General features: G+C 35.0%; 4 protein-coding genes and 1 long non-coding RNA gene across 10 annotated transcripts in view; 2 read left to right on the forward strand and 3 right to left on the reverse strand.

Annotated features, from left to right (window-relative positions):
* Positions 1–66: 66 nt before the first annotated feature.
* Positions 67–3,081, forward strand: LOC111447797 (B-box zinc finger protein 22-like). Of its 6 annotated transcripts, none has more exons than XM_023087142.1 (5): positions 72–524; positions 1,485–1,910; positions 2,133–2,225; positions 2,325–2,401; positions 2,486–2,832. In XM_023087142.1, the coding sequence occupies exons 1-5, from the start codon at positions 342–344 to the stop codon at positions 2,529–2,531; spliced, it is 825 nt and encodes a 274-aa protein (XP_022942910.1). In that variant the 5' UTR covers positions 72–341; the 3' UTR covers positions 2,532–2,832. The 6 variants fall into 6 exon arrangements, with proteins under 6 accessions (XP_022942909.1, XP_022942910.1, XP_022942912.1 ...); XM_023087144.1 differs by having other exon boundaries at positions 2,315–2,401; positions 2,486–2,626; XM_023087143.1 differs by having other exon boundaries at positions 73–524; positions 2,175–2,225.
* The window catches only part of LOC111447801, a 19,932-nt gene continuing 3,743 nt past the window's right edge, over positions 605–16,793 (reverse strand). Inside the window, exons 2-3 of the long non-coding RNA XR_002711323.1 lie at positions 12,166–12,171; positions 605–615 (exon numbers count right to left, since the gene is read on the reverse strand). This is a non-coding gene — a long non-coding RNA (uncharacterized LOC111447801). The remainder of the gene's footprint in view (positions 616–12,165; positions 12,172–16,793) is intronic.
* Positions 3,223–7,607, reverse strand: LOC111447799 (protein VTE6, chloroplastic). Its single transcript, XM_023087147.1, has 5 exons — positions 7,257–7,607; positions 5,656–5,909; positions 4,431–4,554; positions 4,037–4,141; positions 3,223–3,636 (listed from the first exon to the last, which is right to left on the reverse strand). The coding sequence occupies exons 1-5, from the start codon at positions 7,497–7,499 to the stop codon at positions 3,550–3,552; spliced, it is 813 nt and encodes a 270-aa protein (XP_022942915.1). The 5' UTR covers positions 7,500–7,607; the 3' UTR covers positions 3,223–3,549.
* Positions 7,898–10,014, reverse strand: LOC111447795 (protein trichome birefringence-like 41). Its single transcript, XM_023087139.1, has 5 exons — positions 9,641–10,014; positions 8,850–9,021; positions 8,579–8,760; positions 8,350–8,508; positions 7,898–8,263 (listed from the first exon to the last, which is right to left on the reverse strand). Exons 1-5 carry the CDS (start codon positions 9,898–9,900, stop codon positions 7,969–7,971), a joined length of 1,068 nt encoding a protein of 355 aa, XP_022942907.1. The 5' UTR covers positions 9,901–10,014; the 3' UTR covers positions 7,898–7,968.
* The window catches only part of LOC111447794 (probable LRR receptor-like serine/threonine-protein kinase At1g53430), a 10,019-nt gene continuing 4,607 nt past the window's right edge, over positions 11,382–16,793 (forward strand). The window contains exons 1-11 of the mRNA XM_023087138.1: positions 11,382–11,792; positions 14,798–14,966; positions 15,106–15,177; positions 15,322–15,390; positions 15,488–15,559; positions 15,635–15,706; positions 15,796–15,867; positions 15,950–16,021; positions 16,119–16,190; positions 16,305–16,376; positions 16,466–16,537. Coding sequence (XP_022942906.1) covers positions 11,687–11,792; positions 14,798–14,966; positions 15,106–15,177; positions 15,322–15,390; positions 15,488–15,559; positions 15,635–15,706; positions 15,796–15,867; positions 15,950–16,021; positions 16,119–16,190; positions 16,305–16,376; positions 16,466–16,537 — 920 coding nt within the window. The 5' untranslated portion in view covers positions 11,382–11,686. The remainder of the gene's footprint in view (positions 11,793–14,797; positions 14,967–15,105; positions 15,178–15,321; positions 15,391–15,487; positions 15,560–15,634; positions 15,707–15,795; positions 15,868–15,949; positions 16,022–16,118; positions 16,191–16,304; positions 16,377–16,465; positions 16,538–16,793) is intronic.

Here is a 16,793-nt window from a genome sequence, read left to right on the forward strand (position 1 = left end):
GTACGACAGGAGGTCAGAGGTGCAACGTGGACGAAAATGGAGGAAGGAATTGATTCCAAAATATCACTCCAATTTACACTCCGAATCACAAATCAAGTCCTCTTCTTAAACCTCTCTCGACTTCATCCACTTGTTCCCCAAGGAACCTGATTCCCTCTTATTCCTTTTTCCATCTTTGCTCAAGACGCTTTTCTTTTTCAAATTCGGAAGAGTGTGTTTCAGAGCTTGAAGAAACTCATTGATTCTCTGAACCCAGGTGAGAAGGGAAGTCTTTTTTGGGGTTTTTCGAGTGGGTTTTAGTGATCATGAGTGGGTTTTAGAGGGTTCGAGAGAAGGTTAGGATGAAGATTCAGTGCAATGTCTGCGAAATGGCTGAAGCCACCGTTCTGTGTTGTGCTGATGAGGCGGCGCTGTGCTGGGCCTGCGATGAGAACATTCATGCCGCCAACAAGCTCGCTAGCAAGCACCAGAGAGTTCCTCTCTCTGGTTCTTCGTCTCAGATGCCCAGATGCGACATCTGCCAGGTATGAGTTATATAAATCAATCACTCTGTTAGTTCCAGTAATCGAGACAAATGAGTCCGGAGATGTGGTAATGAATTGGTTGGTATCAACACTAATATGAGGACTAAAGCTTCTTTGATAAATTTTGATCATGTTACTATGAACTGAGTTCGTAGGCTTAAGTAGTAGGATTACATATCCACCCCACGATGAATGATCAAGGAGTAATTGAATCTGTTGCCAAATCTCATGAGTCTCTTCATATTTTTGTTTCAAAATTCTTCTAGATATTTATTTCCAGATCTTATAGGCTGACGGTAATCCTACTAACAAAGGAAAGAAAAGTTGGTTTCAGCTCGAGATCAAGCTGTGGTTTTAGAGGTTTGAAATGCTAGTAACTTTTCTTTGTGAGATACTACCTCGGTTGGAGAGGGGAATGAAGCATTCCTTTAAGGGTCTTTAAGGGTGTGGAAACCTTTATCTAGTAGACACGTTTTAAAATCATGAGGCTGATACGGATATGTAACGGACCAAAGTGGACAATATCTACTAGCGGTGGACTTATGCTCTTACAAATGGTATAAGAGCCAAACAACCCTGGTGTGTCAGCGATGACGCTAGCCCCTAAGGGGGATGGATTGTGAGATCCCACATCGGTTGGAGAGAGGAACATAGCATTCCTCATAAGGGTGTGGAAATCTTTCTCTAGGAGACGATTTTTAAAACCGTAAGGCTGAGGGAGATACGTAACGGGCCAAAACGGACAATATCTGCTAGCGGTGGACTTGGGCTGTTACAGTAATATTTGAGGCCAGTGACTATTTGGGGGGGAAGTCTAAACCAAGATATGGATTGATGGCATTTGAATTTGTTATATGTTCTTAGGGGAATGTCAGCCAGTAGCTAACTTCATTTCTTTTCTGAAGCCCCTTTATCAGTTGTTATTGTTACCCTTTGTAAGTCGTCCATGATTTCTTGCAGGAAGCTAGTGGCTACATCTTCTGTTTAGAGGATCGAGCATTACTTTGCAGAAAGTGTGATGTTGCAATACACACAGCAAATGCTTACGTAACGGGTCATCAACGCTTTCTGCTCACTGGTGTGAAAGTCGCACTCGAGCCAACCGACCCTGTTCCTTGTTCTTCCATAGCTAATTCACATTCTAGAGAGATATCAACCAAGACGAAAGTTAGACCACCGTCTGATAAGGAATTCTCGATGCCTTCGTCTGGTGAACTCAGCAGAAGCCTGTCTGTTCAAGGTGGATCTGATGACTTCATGACAAATAGAACATTGCTTACTGGAGATTCTGCTTCTGGTGGCTTTTCACAATGGCAAATAGATGAACTCATTAATCTGACTGGATTCAATCAGAATTATGGGTTTATGGATAACGGATCATCCAAGGTATGATTATGGTTTTATAATGCAGTGAATTCTGATCAACTTGTAGCATGCTGGATGAACTCTTTATTATATTTATATGGAATCCCAACCATGTGAATTGTTTGCCATTGCAGAATATTCACCATTCTTAGTGGTTGATAATGGCTTCTGGAATTTAAAAATCCTTCTATTAGGATGTCACTCACATATCAAAACCTCTTTATAAACAACCATCTTATGTAGCTTGGATGCTTTTCTGCATATATACACTATACAACCTTCAAGATTGATAGGGACTGGAGAGAGACAGAACTAATTCTTAGGCACGATACGCTGGTAAACTATCGTTTCCAGAGTGCTGGTTCTTGTGTTGGACTATTCTAAAAAGTAATTTTTTCTTGACCTCTAAGTTGGGACATTGGTAGATTGTTACAGGTCATGGGCGAGTTCTTGCATGTTATGATATTATCCTATCCTCATAGATTAACTGCAAAAAAGTGGACTGATTGGAGGTAATATGCCGTGCAGATTGCACATATTACTGCCAATCCAGATGTAATAACTTTTTGCTTTTCTTTATCTGTGAAATCTATCAGGCTGATAGTGGAAAGCTTGGGGACTCCGACTCATCACCAAGTTTAAGAGCTGCTGATGTTGAACTCGACGATGACGATGAATGCCCGGGTCACATTCCAGAGGCTTCCTGGACTGTGCCTCAGGTTCCCTCCCCTCCCACAGCATCTGGCTTATACTGGCCAAGAAGTTACCATAATTCTATGGATAGTGCTGTTTTTGTTCCTGACATCTGCGCTTCAGAAAGGTCACGCAACGGTATGTTCTCGAAGGAGGCAGTTTTAGATGTCTGAACGCTGGCATCGGGCTTCATTGCTTGTGTTCTGAACGTCTGCTCGGTTTGTTGTGTGTTTATAGGCTTTCTCAACTACATTTGTTTTATATTAAGTGGACACGACCAAAGATTATCGCTTGAAATGTATACCTTGTAACGTAACCACTATAGTTTAGGATTTGTTACAATGATGTAGAAATAAACCTGTGCATTAGTTGACCTAGGTATTTTTTCAGATTTATTTCGAACATCATATGGAAATGATTAGGATTCAAATCATGTTGACCCACTTGATTATTTGTAGTTTTACAAAAATTATGAAGAATCAATGTTATGTCTTGGCCATTATGAGTTCTGTAGCTCATGTTCATTGTTCAATGTTATTAACCTCTTTCCTAGTATATAACCTTCACTTTTTTCCTGATAAGAAGAGTAAAACTCAAAAGATATCCATGGTATCCATGAATGTGTTCTATACACAGAAGGAAGACAACAAGATATATGAATAAGTAATGCCACTATTCCATTCCCTACGAATACGATTATGTCTAAGTGATGTTAGAGGTTAAAACATCTTAAAAAGCCACAAAATTACCCTGAAACTGCACTTCGTTCACTGCTGTCGAATACCAGTGGTCATTCTCGAAGCAAGAATTTAATTGAAGCAATCACTCGTGACAGTTCCAAGGGTAGGATTTGGTCTTCCCCTCCATCAGCTGTAGTTTTCTTATAATTTTTTTTTGCTGTCAGTTGAATGGAAATACAAGAGAACGCCAAGTCGTCAACTCTTGAAGGTGCGTCGTATTATGAATGTCAATGACCAAGTAGGAGCTGCTGCATCAACATAGCTAAAATGCTGCCTATGGATATGTTGATGACATTAACAACATCATTGTTGAGCTGCAAACAGAATCTGAATGAATCAGAACAGTAGTTTTCCAGAACAAGGCAGATTGAAGAAGTAAAACCCGGGAGACATGTTGGTCGACCGAGAAGAGAGGGGAAGGAGCTTCATTACTAATGTAGGAAAAATTAGCCTTTTCGAGTTGGATGGGATAGTGCATTGATGATCAAGGTGGTTTTTCAACTGATATCTGAATGCTTTATATCTACCTACTAATTTTGCAGGTGCTTTAAGATTTAAATTACTTAGCCGCTTTCAGACCTGAACCCATCATTCATGATGACTAAGCCAACAATACACGAGAACAAGCAATAACAGCAGAAGAGTTCAATTCATAAACAAACAACAGACTCAAATGTAAGGCAATCAGTGATAAAAAGAAACTTTAGTACTTACCCACCGAAATCCCTCCTTCCCTTGAAATACAGCACCGATGATGCTTTCACCAAGATTAGCAATCTGTGAAGCTATAGCACATACAATTGCTTCAGGTGCAGTGACCTGCATCATCATCCAAAGAGAAATCTAAATGTGTATCCAAGAAGACGAACAATGTATAATTTTCATAGAGATATAATTGGGGGAAGGACTCGTTAAAACTTCAGAAAGAGCCTGTAATTAGCCAGTAAAGTTCTTAAAATATGGAAAATTCTTAAATACGCAGTTTCAACGAGCTTTCAAGCCATGCTCCAAATGAGCAGGGAACGATTATAAGACACGAGGGAATATTCATAAGAAGTAGAGCTGCAGTATGGTTCAGGGTGCGACAGGAACAACAAAAGAAAATTACGTCACCCAAAAGATAGCCAACGAAGGCAAGAGCAATGGCTGCTAAGAGTCCAGCAAAGGTTCCCTCGAGACTGACAGCCCCTTCTGTTCCCCGAGGAACTACCTTAAATGTCGTCACCAGGTACCTGGTTGTAAATGAAGCATCAGTATAACAAGGAAAGAACTGAAGAAACAAAAACCCCATATAATTATATTTAAAGAGGTCCAAACAGATTAAGGATTCTCATTCCACGTATAAACTATATCGTGTTCATTTGATATATAATGAAGACTAGTTAGAAAATTCTTCAGAAAACTGCAAACTCAAGAAAATTGATAATTAGTAGAAAAGGTAAATGAAGAATACGGACATTTACTGAAAACTTTGGAAAACATCTTAAAAATGGTTCAAGACGAACATGTTTGGAAAACAACCTGGTACATTATTTGTAATAAATAGTATTTTTATTTTTATTTTGCTATATTAGTCTTCAAATGTAGATTGTGCATGATCAAACATGTTTGTTGTTGTGGCAAAAGAACAGTGAACGGCCGATGTTAGTAGTTCAATAAATTACTCGAACAATGTTGATTATGCTTCCATGTAGGACTGCTAGGCGCGGTTGAGGGTAGGTAACCCCACATGAAGTAAAACCCCCACTAGACCAGGTTAATGATCATCAAACTGAGGATCCATCGATGGAACATAGCCTAGCCTACAGTAGCATCCTTGCTTCAAACCCAGGAACTCCGTTTTTTTCCCCCTGAATTAGTTAATTGTCGTGTAATAGTTTGGAAGAATGTCTCTTAAATTGCAACGACATGATTAGGCTTTGTCTGCCTTGCCGACTGTTCCAAGAGTGGATCCTTAATCTGATGACCAACTTGGTCTAGTGTGGTTCTCCTTCATGTGAGGTTTCCCGTCGTCTACCGTACCTAACAGTCCCTTCTCCACGTGGAGGCATAATTTAACATTCATAGGGTTTGACTAAGATATCGAACTACTAGCATCAACCATTCACTTATCTTTTACCACAACAACAAACACGTCTGTTGATGCACATTCTACATTTAAAGACTAATAAAGCAAAAGAAAGATAACATACTATTTGTAATAAATAATGTACCTGGCTGTGACGACGTGTTTGTTGTTTGACCATGGTGACACATATTGCTAACGAAGCAAGTCTACAAAAATCATAACCTTGGGTATGATGCAGTCGAAGTAAAGATGTGGAATTACTCACGTTATCCTACCATATGCCTTCCCTATTTCACTTGAGACAGTGTCACTCAGTTTAGTACAAAAACTGGCAACAAAACCAAGTCGCCATAATTGCGCGAACGTTTGTCCCCCAACTTTATTTATCATGAGGAAAGCACAAACACAACCAGCAGCACTCGATCCTATTACGCTACTGGGTCCTCTTCTCCCTTTCCTCTTTTCAGCTACCCCTTGTGCCTCCTTTTGGGCCATCTTTACCTTTGTTGCAGCAGTTCCCTAAGAAACAAAAATTCAGCATTCAGAAGGAGTTCTTTTTTGGAACAAGTAACAACTATCATTTGATACTGAAAAGGATTAGGATCAAACTCCCAAATGGAGCGAAAAGGAAAAATTATGAACAATAAAGGCAACTATATAGAGAACCACCATGAACAATAACTTTTCATAGACTGAACGAAACACACCCCGATAAAAAAATGATTAATTGAATTTTGCTGCTATTTTGAGAAATGGAAAAATAAGCATGACTGAGCTCTTGTTTGTATTATAGAAGAATCTCTACTGAGCTCTTGTTTGTATTATAGAAGAATCTCTAACTTCTTTTGAAGGTATTCTACTCTACAAAGAACCATTTCATGACGAACTAATTTCAGCTCCCCATCAAGTTGTGTAGTCTAAACTAAAAGTTCATTCATAAAAGCAAACCTCGACTCAGTAAAGGAAGCTTCAATAAGCAACACACAAAGGAATGCACTAGAAGATTATTTTTCAAAAAGAGAAATTTTACTGTTGCTGAAAGAGGGAGTTCTGTAAGTGGCTTCCAGTCACCAAAGCAAATGTAAAGAATAGGGGAGCAAAGATACTAATACTTGTATTAGAATAAAGACTATATCAAACACAGAGCAACAAGATTTTGAAAATTGCCAAAACAATCTCAATCTCTCAAGTGCAGGTAAATCATGATTTGGAGAATCCCTTTGAGAAAGGTGAAAATTTTGAAGTCTTGACAAACTTTGGAATGTTCAGAAAAGGGTCCTGACGAGTAATAGCTTCAAGGGAATGAACCATAGAAACTTGAATTTGTATAACCAGTATTTGGACCAAGCAAGATTGCCAGTACGCTGAAGTTTGCAGGTGAATTTTAAGCTTTCAGAGGATTGGTTGAAAGATTGTTGAGTGGTTTTCCTTCAAAAGAATTTTAATAAGAGAGATAGTAGCACTTTATAGTACAGTGACAATCAAGATGGTCATAGACTTGACAATGAAACTCGTGAGCTCTGCATAAGTAATGAGGGTCCAAATACTAGTATTCTAACATTACATGTATTCCATTACAATCATTTTGAAGCAATTGTGAAGGAGAAAGCACCCAACCCAATTCCCTGAGTTTTTAACCATTTTTTTCTATTTGATCATCTAAATGACGGGTTTCCACACTAGAACTAATCAATCAATACAGAAATCAGTGAAAAAAGAAAAACAGAGAAATTGATCCAACGAACGAAAAACAACACGGCGTTGAACAAAACAACCAATCCAATCCAGGAACATGCTAAAGAGATCAAATCCCACACATCAAACAAAGCCCAAATTGAAATTCAGCAAGAGGGAACAAAGACGAACAATGATGAAATAGGTAGCAACAAGAAGGAAACCAGAGGGCCCAAAAGCACGCCACGTGAGTGTACCAAGCAAGAAAGCAGAAGCAATGCCAGAAACAGACAACCCCGTGACCAGAATCGGCAAACCCACGACGAAAATCAGCAGGTTGCTGAGTAATGCCGACTGCCACGTGGCTGGGCTCGATTGAACAAGATTGACAGCGGCGGAAGCAATACTCTGAAAATTCTCAGCTGGGACAACCATCTTAACGGATCGGTTAGGGCTCGAATTGGGAATTAGGGTTTATGAGAGAAGACGTAAAAGGGGAAATCGATGAGTTTGGGAGAAGGATGAAGGGGAAGAGGAAAAGTTGCAGTCATCAATGCCTTGTCGTTTAATATACTGAACAATCTAAACGATGGAATCTGGTCGATGTGTCGGCTCAGCAAGAAGAAGTTATCTTATTATTATTATTATTACTACTTTTAGGATGGTATGTGTAGGAGGATGAATCTGCTCGTTAAGGAAATGAGCATCCGTTTATAAACAAAGAATACTCTCTCTGTTGTGTAGAGTGGTTTCTTGTAACTGCAAAACAAAGATATAAAAATAAGCGCATTTCAAATAAATAAATTATTACATACCTAAATTGTAAATTTTTAATAAGAAATCAAGAAAAAGTAACATCTTAAATAACCAGGGAGATTTAAAATGAATAATTTAAATAAAGTTTTTAAATAATGAGATTGTAAAATAAGAGATTCCAAGTATCAGGAACGCCCGCGAGGCACCAATGGCTACAATCCAATCCAGTTCTGCCAACTAAGCCATACTTAGAAGGGTGCCCATCTTTTCTCAGCAGTGATAACTCTGTTACGTCTAGAAGGTGAATAGGGTTTATGATTTTGCTTAGCACAGCCTTCAGCACCGCCACCGCCGGCGGTGAACCGCCCGGGTACACCGAGCCTGCCACCGGTTCGTTTTGACCTACGCAGCTCTTTGCTCTTGGCTCTCCCCATAGACTTCCACTGATATATATCATCATACACAATCTTAATCTTTTTTAAAAATTTCATAAGTATTTTTTAAATATAATACTCGTATTGAAACTTACTTGTAATGGGATGGAGAAATTCCTTGGAAAAAGACATTATTTGTTTGAGGATCAATGTTGAGATCAACCCATCTTCCCCAAGTTGTGAGAGCCTTCTCAAAAGCTACCATTCTATCCATATCTCTCAACATCTCTTTCCCTATTTCAATATAATCCCAACTAAAAAAACGTAACATTAGTTTAAACTTCACGGCTTAAGAATTAAGGAGAGAAAGTAATTAGAACGTACGGTTGAGAAGATCCTCTGCGGTTCCACCAGTGCCAAGTATTAAAAATGAGAAAGTCGACGCTTTGCCACAACTTACTCGATCCTTCATTAATGATATCTAATTTCAACACTCTTCCAATCTCTTCTCTTACAATGTCTACTAGATATACATTTTTCTCGAGCATCACTTTCACTTCGTACTCCTAAATCAAACCGTTGATCTCCAAATGTAATCATTTCTCTTAAAAAAGATCAAAATGTTAAAAAATGCATAAGTTATGAGAAAATATACCGTAAAAGTGAATGTGGAAACATCTCCGACCCTTGTCAAAGTATAATGTGCATTTGGAACAGCGGAGTGAAGCATGCATGTCAAAGATTGCCATTGATTCCGACTAAGTGAGTCTCCCACAAATAGTATACTTTTGCCCCTAAGTTTTTCTAAGAAAAGTTTTCCATCAAACCTAAAATAGGGAGAATGCAATTAGAATTTAGGAGGGATATAAAAGGAATAATGAAAAATGATAGGGGTAAAAACGGAATACGAAACAAACATTTTTCCGATCTCACCCACCGGTAGATCGCGAGAAAGTGAAAACATATCCCACGTGAAAGGAATCTTTCTTATCATTTCATTTCTTAATTTAATTTTTAAAAAAACCGCCGAATTTAGTTTTAAAAAGTTTACTTTTAATTTACTATTCAAAACACACTCTATTTTATTTTTAATTTAATCCAACTAAAATTACCAATATATATATATATATATAATTTTGTGTTTAAAAAATTTTAAACTTTAAAAATAACTAATAAATTTCTAAATTTTTTATTTTGCGTGAATAAATATAGGTTTAAAATGAAAAAAAAAAAGTAAAAATGGGTTGATATTTATATCTATGAAGACTTTTAATTTTGTGTTAAATAAATATTAAATTTAAAAAAATCATAAATCAAATAGATGATTAGGAATTGAGGATTTAATTTAACAATTTATTATTATTATTATTATTATTAGGTGAAAGAAGCATTATTGTAATAGAAATAAAATAGGGAAATATAAAATTACCGGGGAGTACAGGGTACCTGGATAAATCGCAATTGAGAGGCTGCCATCTGTACTTGGTGTAACCTAAATCGGGGCGGCCATTTTTGACGCAGCTGAACTCGTGCTGCACGAAAGGACAACTCGCCGCCGTGTACAGCGGGTAAGTCTCGTCAACAACCCAACTTCCGACGAATAAATTGCACTCCTCCGCCGTACTCGCCGCCGTCGAACCTCCAGAAACCAAAAAAAGAAGAAGAAGAAGAATTCCTTGCTCCAAGATCCTACTCCTTAAAGCCATTTCGTTTCCCCTCTCTCTCTTAGTTTTGAGAGATCAATGGAGCTAAGCACTGACACTGATGCAATGAGGAAAGCAAGAGAGAGAGGCCAAAATGAATGGGCCAATGGGAGAGAAAAAGGGAGAGCTGAGAGAAAGAAGGGTAGTTTAGTCATTTAAACTCCGGCGGTGGGTAATTATGTCAATTCGAAAGGCTAAACTATTTTTTCATACTATTAAAATATCATTTACATTATTCCAATTCACCCCTCCAAAATTATTTTAAAAAAAAAACAAATTTTAAAGTAATTCAAAATTATTTTTTTTTAAAGAAACTATAGATGCCTCAACCATTAAAACATTAATAATTAATTTTGTATTCATTACTGTACATTTGGGCCTGGGCCATTTTACAAATATTTTCAATATTTAAGTATTTATATGTCGGATAAAATGTTCTTAAAAACAAATATTTAAATCATTTTTTTGGGTTGGGAAAACATAAACAAATAAAAAGGAAAGAAACACGTGATTGTACGGTAAATTAATTAATTAAAATAACAATTAACTTTGTCAATATAATAATAACATAACATATTTTTGAATAGTATTAAAAAATTATTTTCCTCATCTCATTATTTTATTATTTTTTTTCACCGATACATAATCAGATAATAAAATAATAAAATTAGTCGAATTTTATATTTAATTTCTCTTATCTCCCCTAGTTATTAGTAAACGATTTTGGTAAAAAAAAATGGAGGATCACCTTTTTTTTTTTTCTTTTTTTTCTCTTCCAAACTCCACCATTTTTAATTCGCTGAAAAAAAAAAGACCGAAATAAAATAAGACATAGATATAAAAATATTTAGGGATGATTTTAACGATATTATATATAAATTATTGATGAACTATATTCAAAATAAATTTTTTACGGCCATATTTAGTTTATTAAGTTTTATTTTACCCTCTTCCCTCCCAATTCCATTAACAAGATAGGACTTGACTAAATAATTTTAGGTATTTATTTTACTTACATGATAATTTAAAATATTAAGCTTATATAATAATGATTTAATTTTATGAAATTTATTAAATCAAAATTAATTTTGACTGTTTAATGCGTGTGAAATGAGTCAAAATTTATATTTTCAATCCCTCCCCAACCTACTCATAAATGGTAAAAATTAATATATTAGATTTTAGACCATTTAAAATAAAAAAGACATTTTTTTTTTACTTTTTCTCTTCTAATTTTCTTCTCACCAATTTTTTAAAATACTATCGTTAATTAAAAATATCAAATATACTTATTTTAAAAAGATGAAAAATATATATGTTTGTAATAATATGTATTAGAAGCTATTAGATTAAATATGGGATTCTGACGCGTAAATGTTTAAATTTAAAAAAAAAAAACTAATGATATTAAATTAGGAAGTATTAAATATATGTTGTCGTGTTATGTGGTGTGATAAAATGTATAAAAAAATATAGCCAAGCGCGATCTGCCATACATTCAATTTCATTTGGCCTCTCTTGCGGACCCTACCCCTACATCACTACTTTTTCTCTTCTTCTTCTTCTTTTCTTCTTCTTCTGAATCCTTCGAAATTTGCAGAGGTACTTCATTTCCTTTCCTTTTCTTAGTCGAATTTCTGTTCCAATCATTCTTTCCAACTACTTTTCCTTCACCTCGAATCGATTCGTTTGTTCGCCTTTCGCCGTCGATTGAAAGAAACTCTCACTCACTCCTCTTCTTATTCTTCTTCTATCACCGGCAACACTTCCTCCGTCTCTCAACGCCGCCATGGTTTTTCCAACTTCTATATTCACGATTCTCGGTGTTCTTCTTCTGTGGATTTTGATATTCCAGGGATTTGGATCCCACGCTCAGTTTTTGCCCGAAGCCGAAGGTACGGTCCTCCGCTCATCCTTTTACAATTTTTTCCGCAATTTCTCATTTCACTCTCTCACTCTCTCGATTTTTGCTTCTGTTTATATCTGGATTTCTCTTTTGCTCTCGAATTTTATGCGGTTTAGGAGAGGCTGGAGCCTCTGAACTCTAGAAAAAGTGAAAAACAGTAGAAATTAAGTGTCTAATTCCTATTGTTCTGTGCGATTTTGGAGAAAATAGAGTGTTAATTAGATTCGGCTTGCTCCTTTTCTTTCCGTGATTTTACTCTCCGGAATCCGAGAGAGAAAATTTCATACATCCATTACTGATTAGTTTATTACATTCCTTTCTTGTTAATCCATTTCGTTTTGCCCTAATTTTCTGAGTGCTACCAGAGACTTGCTTTAACTACTGAAGTCAGTTTTTTCTCGATGATTTTCTACGCATTGTGTCCACGTGCTGTGCTATTTTCCCGAATTTTTCTCAGCAACCAATCAGTAGCATTGTTATAATTTATAAATTCTTTTTCTTTTGCGTAAACTATCATTTTAAATTTTTTGTTTCGTTCTATTTTAACTTTTACTTTTATATAAAATTTAAAATTAGTCTTAATTATTTTCATACAAGACACGTATAAGTATTTTTAAAGTCAGATTGATGGGTGCTAAGAATAAATTAGTAAAGTAAAATAAAAGTTAGATAAAGTGAATTTTAACCTTTGATTTCATTATTCCTAATCGTGGATTAGTTAGGTCAGATTGCAAAAACAAATTATTATTATTATTATTATTTTATATTTCGAGAAGTTAAAAAGTCAAATTATTCTTTTCAGAACGAATATAAAATATCTGGGATTTTCGGTAATATCAATATTCATAGTTATTCCCTAAATTTAGAAAATTACTCGGTCTTATTTTTTTCTTTAAATTGTAGGTAATAGGTTTAAAAAGATAAAATAAAATATCAAAATAATTTTTTTTTTTTTAATAAAAAGGCTTGAGAAGTTAACTAAAAATGAGTTCAAATTTAATCAGCTTTTGTTGTTTTTTTTTTTACTCAAAGAAGAATGAGAACAATTTGAAGGGAAAAAAAGTAATAACACTTTTTTTTTCCTTAGAAATTGAAAAATATTAATGGAAGAAAAGTCACAACAAATAAAGTATTTTAAATAGTAAATATTAACGACAAGAATAAGTACAATAATTGTCGTGATTTCGTAATTTTTAAAGTTTTTTTTTTCCCTTCCTTTATTAATAATTTTATTAATCGGAGGGTTGACTTTTGTTAATTGATGGGTTGACTTTTTCTAATTAGTATATATAAGTTTCATGTTTTAAATAATACCTAGTGTGTCTAATTACAATATTTTAACAATATTAAAACTTTTTATTACAAATTTCATTAGTTTTCAACCTAATTGATAGTTATTAGTTTTGAATTTATTTGAAATAAAATTGAGATTAAAAAAAATAAAATGAAAGTTACAACCTTTTACCAAGTGATAACTGAATTTATTAACTTTGAACACATAATTTTTTTATTCCATTTTAATTTCTCTATTTTAAAATTTTAAAATTTAGTCATATAATTTATATATTTATTTAAAGTATAATTTTCATATTTAAGAAAAAAGAAAAAAGAAAAAAGGGAGGGGAGTCTGAGGACCCACATTTAAAGCTAAACAGGGACTAGGTGGGCCCCTATCCTGTCGCCGATCCCAAACTCATCCAACCCTTTCACGCCAGATCTGACATTTCACACCATAAGAAAGAGACGTTTTTATTTTTTTTATTTTTTTTTTATAAATATTTTAAAAGCAAGATAATATTTTTAAACAACAGTTTTTATATCCTTTTATAATTTTTATAGATAAGTTAGAATATATTTTTCTCCCTTTCAAAAAAAAAAAAAAAAAAAGGAAAGAAAAGAAAAGAAAAAGACTGTCTAAAAGATAATCAATGATTTGAATGTCAAGTCTGTTGTCTCAATAATATCATTTTGTTGTGTAAAAGACTTATAAATTCCACGTTCTTATCAATTGATTATTCAAGTCCACACTTTGTAGTTGAGTGTAGTGTAGTCCTAGGTAATGTGGTACACTTGATTAGTTTTTTTTATTTTTTATTTTAGAACTTTAATTATAATTTTATTTTTTGTTTTGTTTTGTTCTTTAGACACTGTAGCATCCTAAGTTTTGTGTAGGAACATGTTCTTTACTAAAGACATGTGACAATGTCACGTTCGGCCACTTGTTTTGTAATTACTCTCAAATTCAGCTACTTTTAAATGAGCATTAAATTATTCAGCTCCCAGATTGGTAATAATAATCGGACAGCTAAGCAAGCTCAAGATTTGTTCTCCCCACTTGGTTTTGGTGTAGCGGTATTAACTCCTCTCCAATTTGAACACCGCTAACTTTTTGCAGTGTTAATAGACCGTCCCATTCTTCTGACCAACTTCTCTGACCACCCCATTTCTTCATATCTGCATTTACTGTATGTTTATTGAATACACTTGCTTTGACTTTCTCCCATACATCTGGTTAATTACTTAAATTCATATCTAATAGAGGATTGAATCCTGATCATTTCTGTCTTTTTTTCTTCTATAAAGTATCTATATTTGAAATGAAATCTAAACAGAATCTAAAACTAGTTAGAAAAGAAAAAGGAAGTGGGAGAATCCACCGAGCCAGTCTCTTTCCCATTCCATGGACTTAAACTAGACTTAAACTAGAGAGGGATTCTGGGAGATCCCACGTTACATGGAGAAGAGTGTGAAAATCTCTCTCGAAGATGCGTATAAATCTCTCTCGAAGACGCGTATTAAAATTTTGAGGGAAAGCTCGAAAGGAAAAACTCAAAAAGGACAATATCTACTAGCAGTAGGATTTAGTAGTTAGAATTAGCGTCTATAGTTTGAATTGTAACTTGCACATAATTCTTTGGTTCTGAACTAAGATAATTAAATCACTTCCTGAAATTGTGTCTTGATTCGTTGTGCCAATTCGTTTGTGTTGAACAGTGAAAGCCCTTCAAACAATATCTTCGAAACTTAAGAATTTAAGCTGGAATGTTACCCGGACTTCTTGCATTCAAGGTGAAGGCTTTTCCAATGGAGCTTTCCCGGGAAACCAAATCATGAGGAATGTCTCATGCAATTGTACTTCCACTGTTTGTCATGTGACAATCATGTAAGAAACTTATTTCCTTTCCCCACTGATGTGCTTCTAATCTACCAATTGGAAACAGCCATAATACTAGTTTCTTCCCCTTACTCTTTTTCTTTACATGTTTTCTTCTATTGATATCTTATTTATTGTTATTTCACAGCCTGCTTAAGGGTCTCAATCTAACAGGAACTTTTCCAGATGAATTTGGTAATCTTACGCATCTGCAGGAACTGTAAGTGCTGGAAACTGTCTTTCTTTATTGTGTTAGATTCAAACATTCGAGTCTCCCATTGATGTTTGGAAGTCTGGTATCTCTTAAACGTTTGATTTCCAGTTAAAATATAGAATTCTAAGCGAAGTTCCTCTGATTAAACAGTGATCTTACTCGCAACCATATTAATGGCCAACTACCCACTAGTCTTGCCAATGCTCCTCTTGTCAAACTGTAAGCCATATATTGGACTGGATTTCTTAGGCATTTTCTTAGCTGATAATCATAAAATAATTTACTAGTTTGTTGTGTGTTTATCGTTTCCATGCAGTTCTCTCTTGGGAAACAGGCTAAACGGTTCAATTCCCAAGGAAATTGGTGACATTGGCACCCTTGAAGAGCTGTAAGTGATGAAAAGAAAAAACATAGTGTGTAAGTAACTAAGATTTTAGGGTGTTTGATGGCATTTCGGTTGCAGGGTCTTGGAAGACAACCTGTTAACTGGAAATCTACCTCCCAACCTTGGAAATCTGAACCGTTTGAATAGACTGTGAGTCGCATGTCCTTTACCTCTCTTTTTCTGTTGGGTGGAAATTGCCATATTCGGACAATGTAAGGAACTGTTTCTTACCACTGTAGGCTTCTGTCCGCAAACAATTTCACAGGAAGAATACCAGACTCATTCGGAAAACTAAAGAACTTGGTTGATTTGTAAGTTACCAAGAGACAAAAATTTAGTCTTCCACTGTTTTATAAGACTCCATAATTTCTAAGTTCTAATTAATGTCTGCAGTAGGATAGATGGGAATGGAGTGTCTGGGAAGATTCCTGAACTCATCGGGAATTGGATCAACCTTGACAGACTGTGAGTTTCACATCTACTTTGCAATATTTTCTCATTTATTTGCACTAGTGCTAATATTACAGATTATCAAGGCATTTCTGAAAAGTTTCTTTTCCAGGGATATTCAAGGAACATCAATGGAAACCCCCATTCCTTCTACAATATCTCAATTGAAGAACCTAACTCAATTGTGAGAATCTCTCAGATTTCGAATTACTGCATAGAATACTCCCGTTGTGTTGGATTGCTTTTTATCACCCCCTCCCCCTTTTTTCTTATTTTATGTGTGCGACTTGTTTAACAGGAGGATATCTGATTTGAAGGGATCATTTATAAGTTTCCCCAATTTGACAGATCTGATAAATATGGAAGAATTGTAAGTTGAAAGTATCTTAGTTTGTTGTCTATCTTAGAAAAATTCAATTTATAATTACATTTTAATGAAGGGTTTTCCTTTTCATGCAGGGTCCTGAGGAACTGTTTAATTAATGGTTCAATCCCTCAGTATATTGGAGAAATGAATAAATTATCAACTCTGTAAGTGCTTAGTGTCTGATTCTTGTGTACAAATGCTGACAAGTACATTGCGCCTTTCCAAATTCATCATAAATTTTCAATTTTACACCTATTAGTCAGCCAATGGCCCAAGTTTAACCTTAAAATTGTCATTAATTGAATCATAAACTTGAATAATTGGTAACGTATATCTCATTGGTACTAATTAGTTGCTTGTGGATCATGAACAGGCTAATAAGTAGTTTTTTCGTTTTTTTTTTTTTTTTTTTTTTTTTTT

The sequence above is a fragment of the Cucurbita moschata genome, unplaced genomic scaffold, assembly GCF_002738365.1.
Source record: "Cucurbita moschata cultivar Rifu unplaced genomic scaffold, Cmos_1.0 Cmo_Scf00009, whole genome shotgun sequence".
NCBI classification, from domain to species: Eukaryota; Viridiplantae; Streptophyta; class Magnoliopsida; order Cucurbitales; family Cucurbitaceae; genus Cucurbita; species Cucurbita moschata.

What these genes read in the sequence shown, in the direction of transcription:
- LOC111447797 (XM_023087141.1), top strand. Translation starts at nt 342, where the DNA reads ATGAAGATTCAGTGCAATGTCTGCGAAATGGCTGAAGCCACCGTTCTG. An exon ending in CCAGATGCGACATCTGCCAG is followed by an intron (nt 525 to 1,484) that starts GTATGAGTTATA and finishes GATTTCTTGCAG; the next exon opens with GAAGCTAGTGGCTACATCTT. An exon ending in TGGATAACGGATCATCCAAG is followed by an intron (nt 1,911 to 2,485) that starts GTATGATTATGG and finishes GAAATCTATCAG; the next exon opens with GCTGATAGTGGAAAGCTTGG.
- LOC111447799 (XM_023087147.1), bottom strand. Translation starts at nt 7,499, where the DNA reads ATGGTTGTCCCAGCTGAGAATTTTCAGAGTATTGCTTCCGCCGCTGTC. An exon ending in TTGCTACCTATTTCATCATT is followed by an intron (nt 5,910 to 7,256) that starts GTTCGTCTTTGT and finishes TTTGTTTCTTAG; the next exon opens with GGAACTGCTGCAACAAAGGT. An exon ending in TTGGCTATCTTTTGGGTGAC is followed by an intron (nt 4,142 to 4,430) that starts GTAATTTTCTTT and finishes ATGATGATGCAG; the next exon opens with GTCACTGCACCTGAAGCAAT.
- LOC111447795 (XM_023087139.1), bottom strand. Translation starts at nt 9,900, where the DNA reads ATGGCTTTAAGGAGTAGGATCTTGGAGCAAGGAATTCTTCTTCTTCTT. An exon ending in CTCAATTGCGATTTATCCAG is followed by an intron (nt 9,022 to 9,640) that starts GTACCCTGTACT and finishes TCCCTATTTTAG; the next exon opens with GTTTGATGGAAAACTTTTCT. An exon ending in CGCAGAGGATCTTCTCAACC is followed by an intron (nt 8,509 to 8,578) that starts GTACGTTCTAAT and finishes ACGTTTTTTTAG; the next exon opens with TTGGGATTATATTGAAATAG.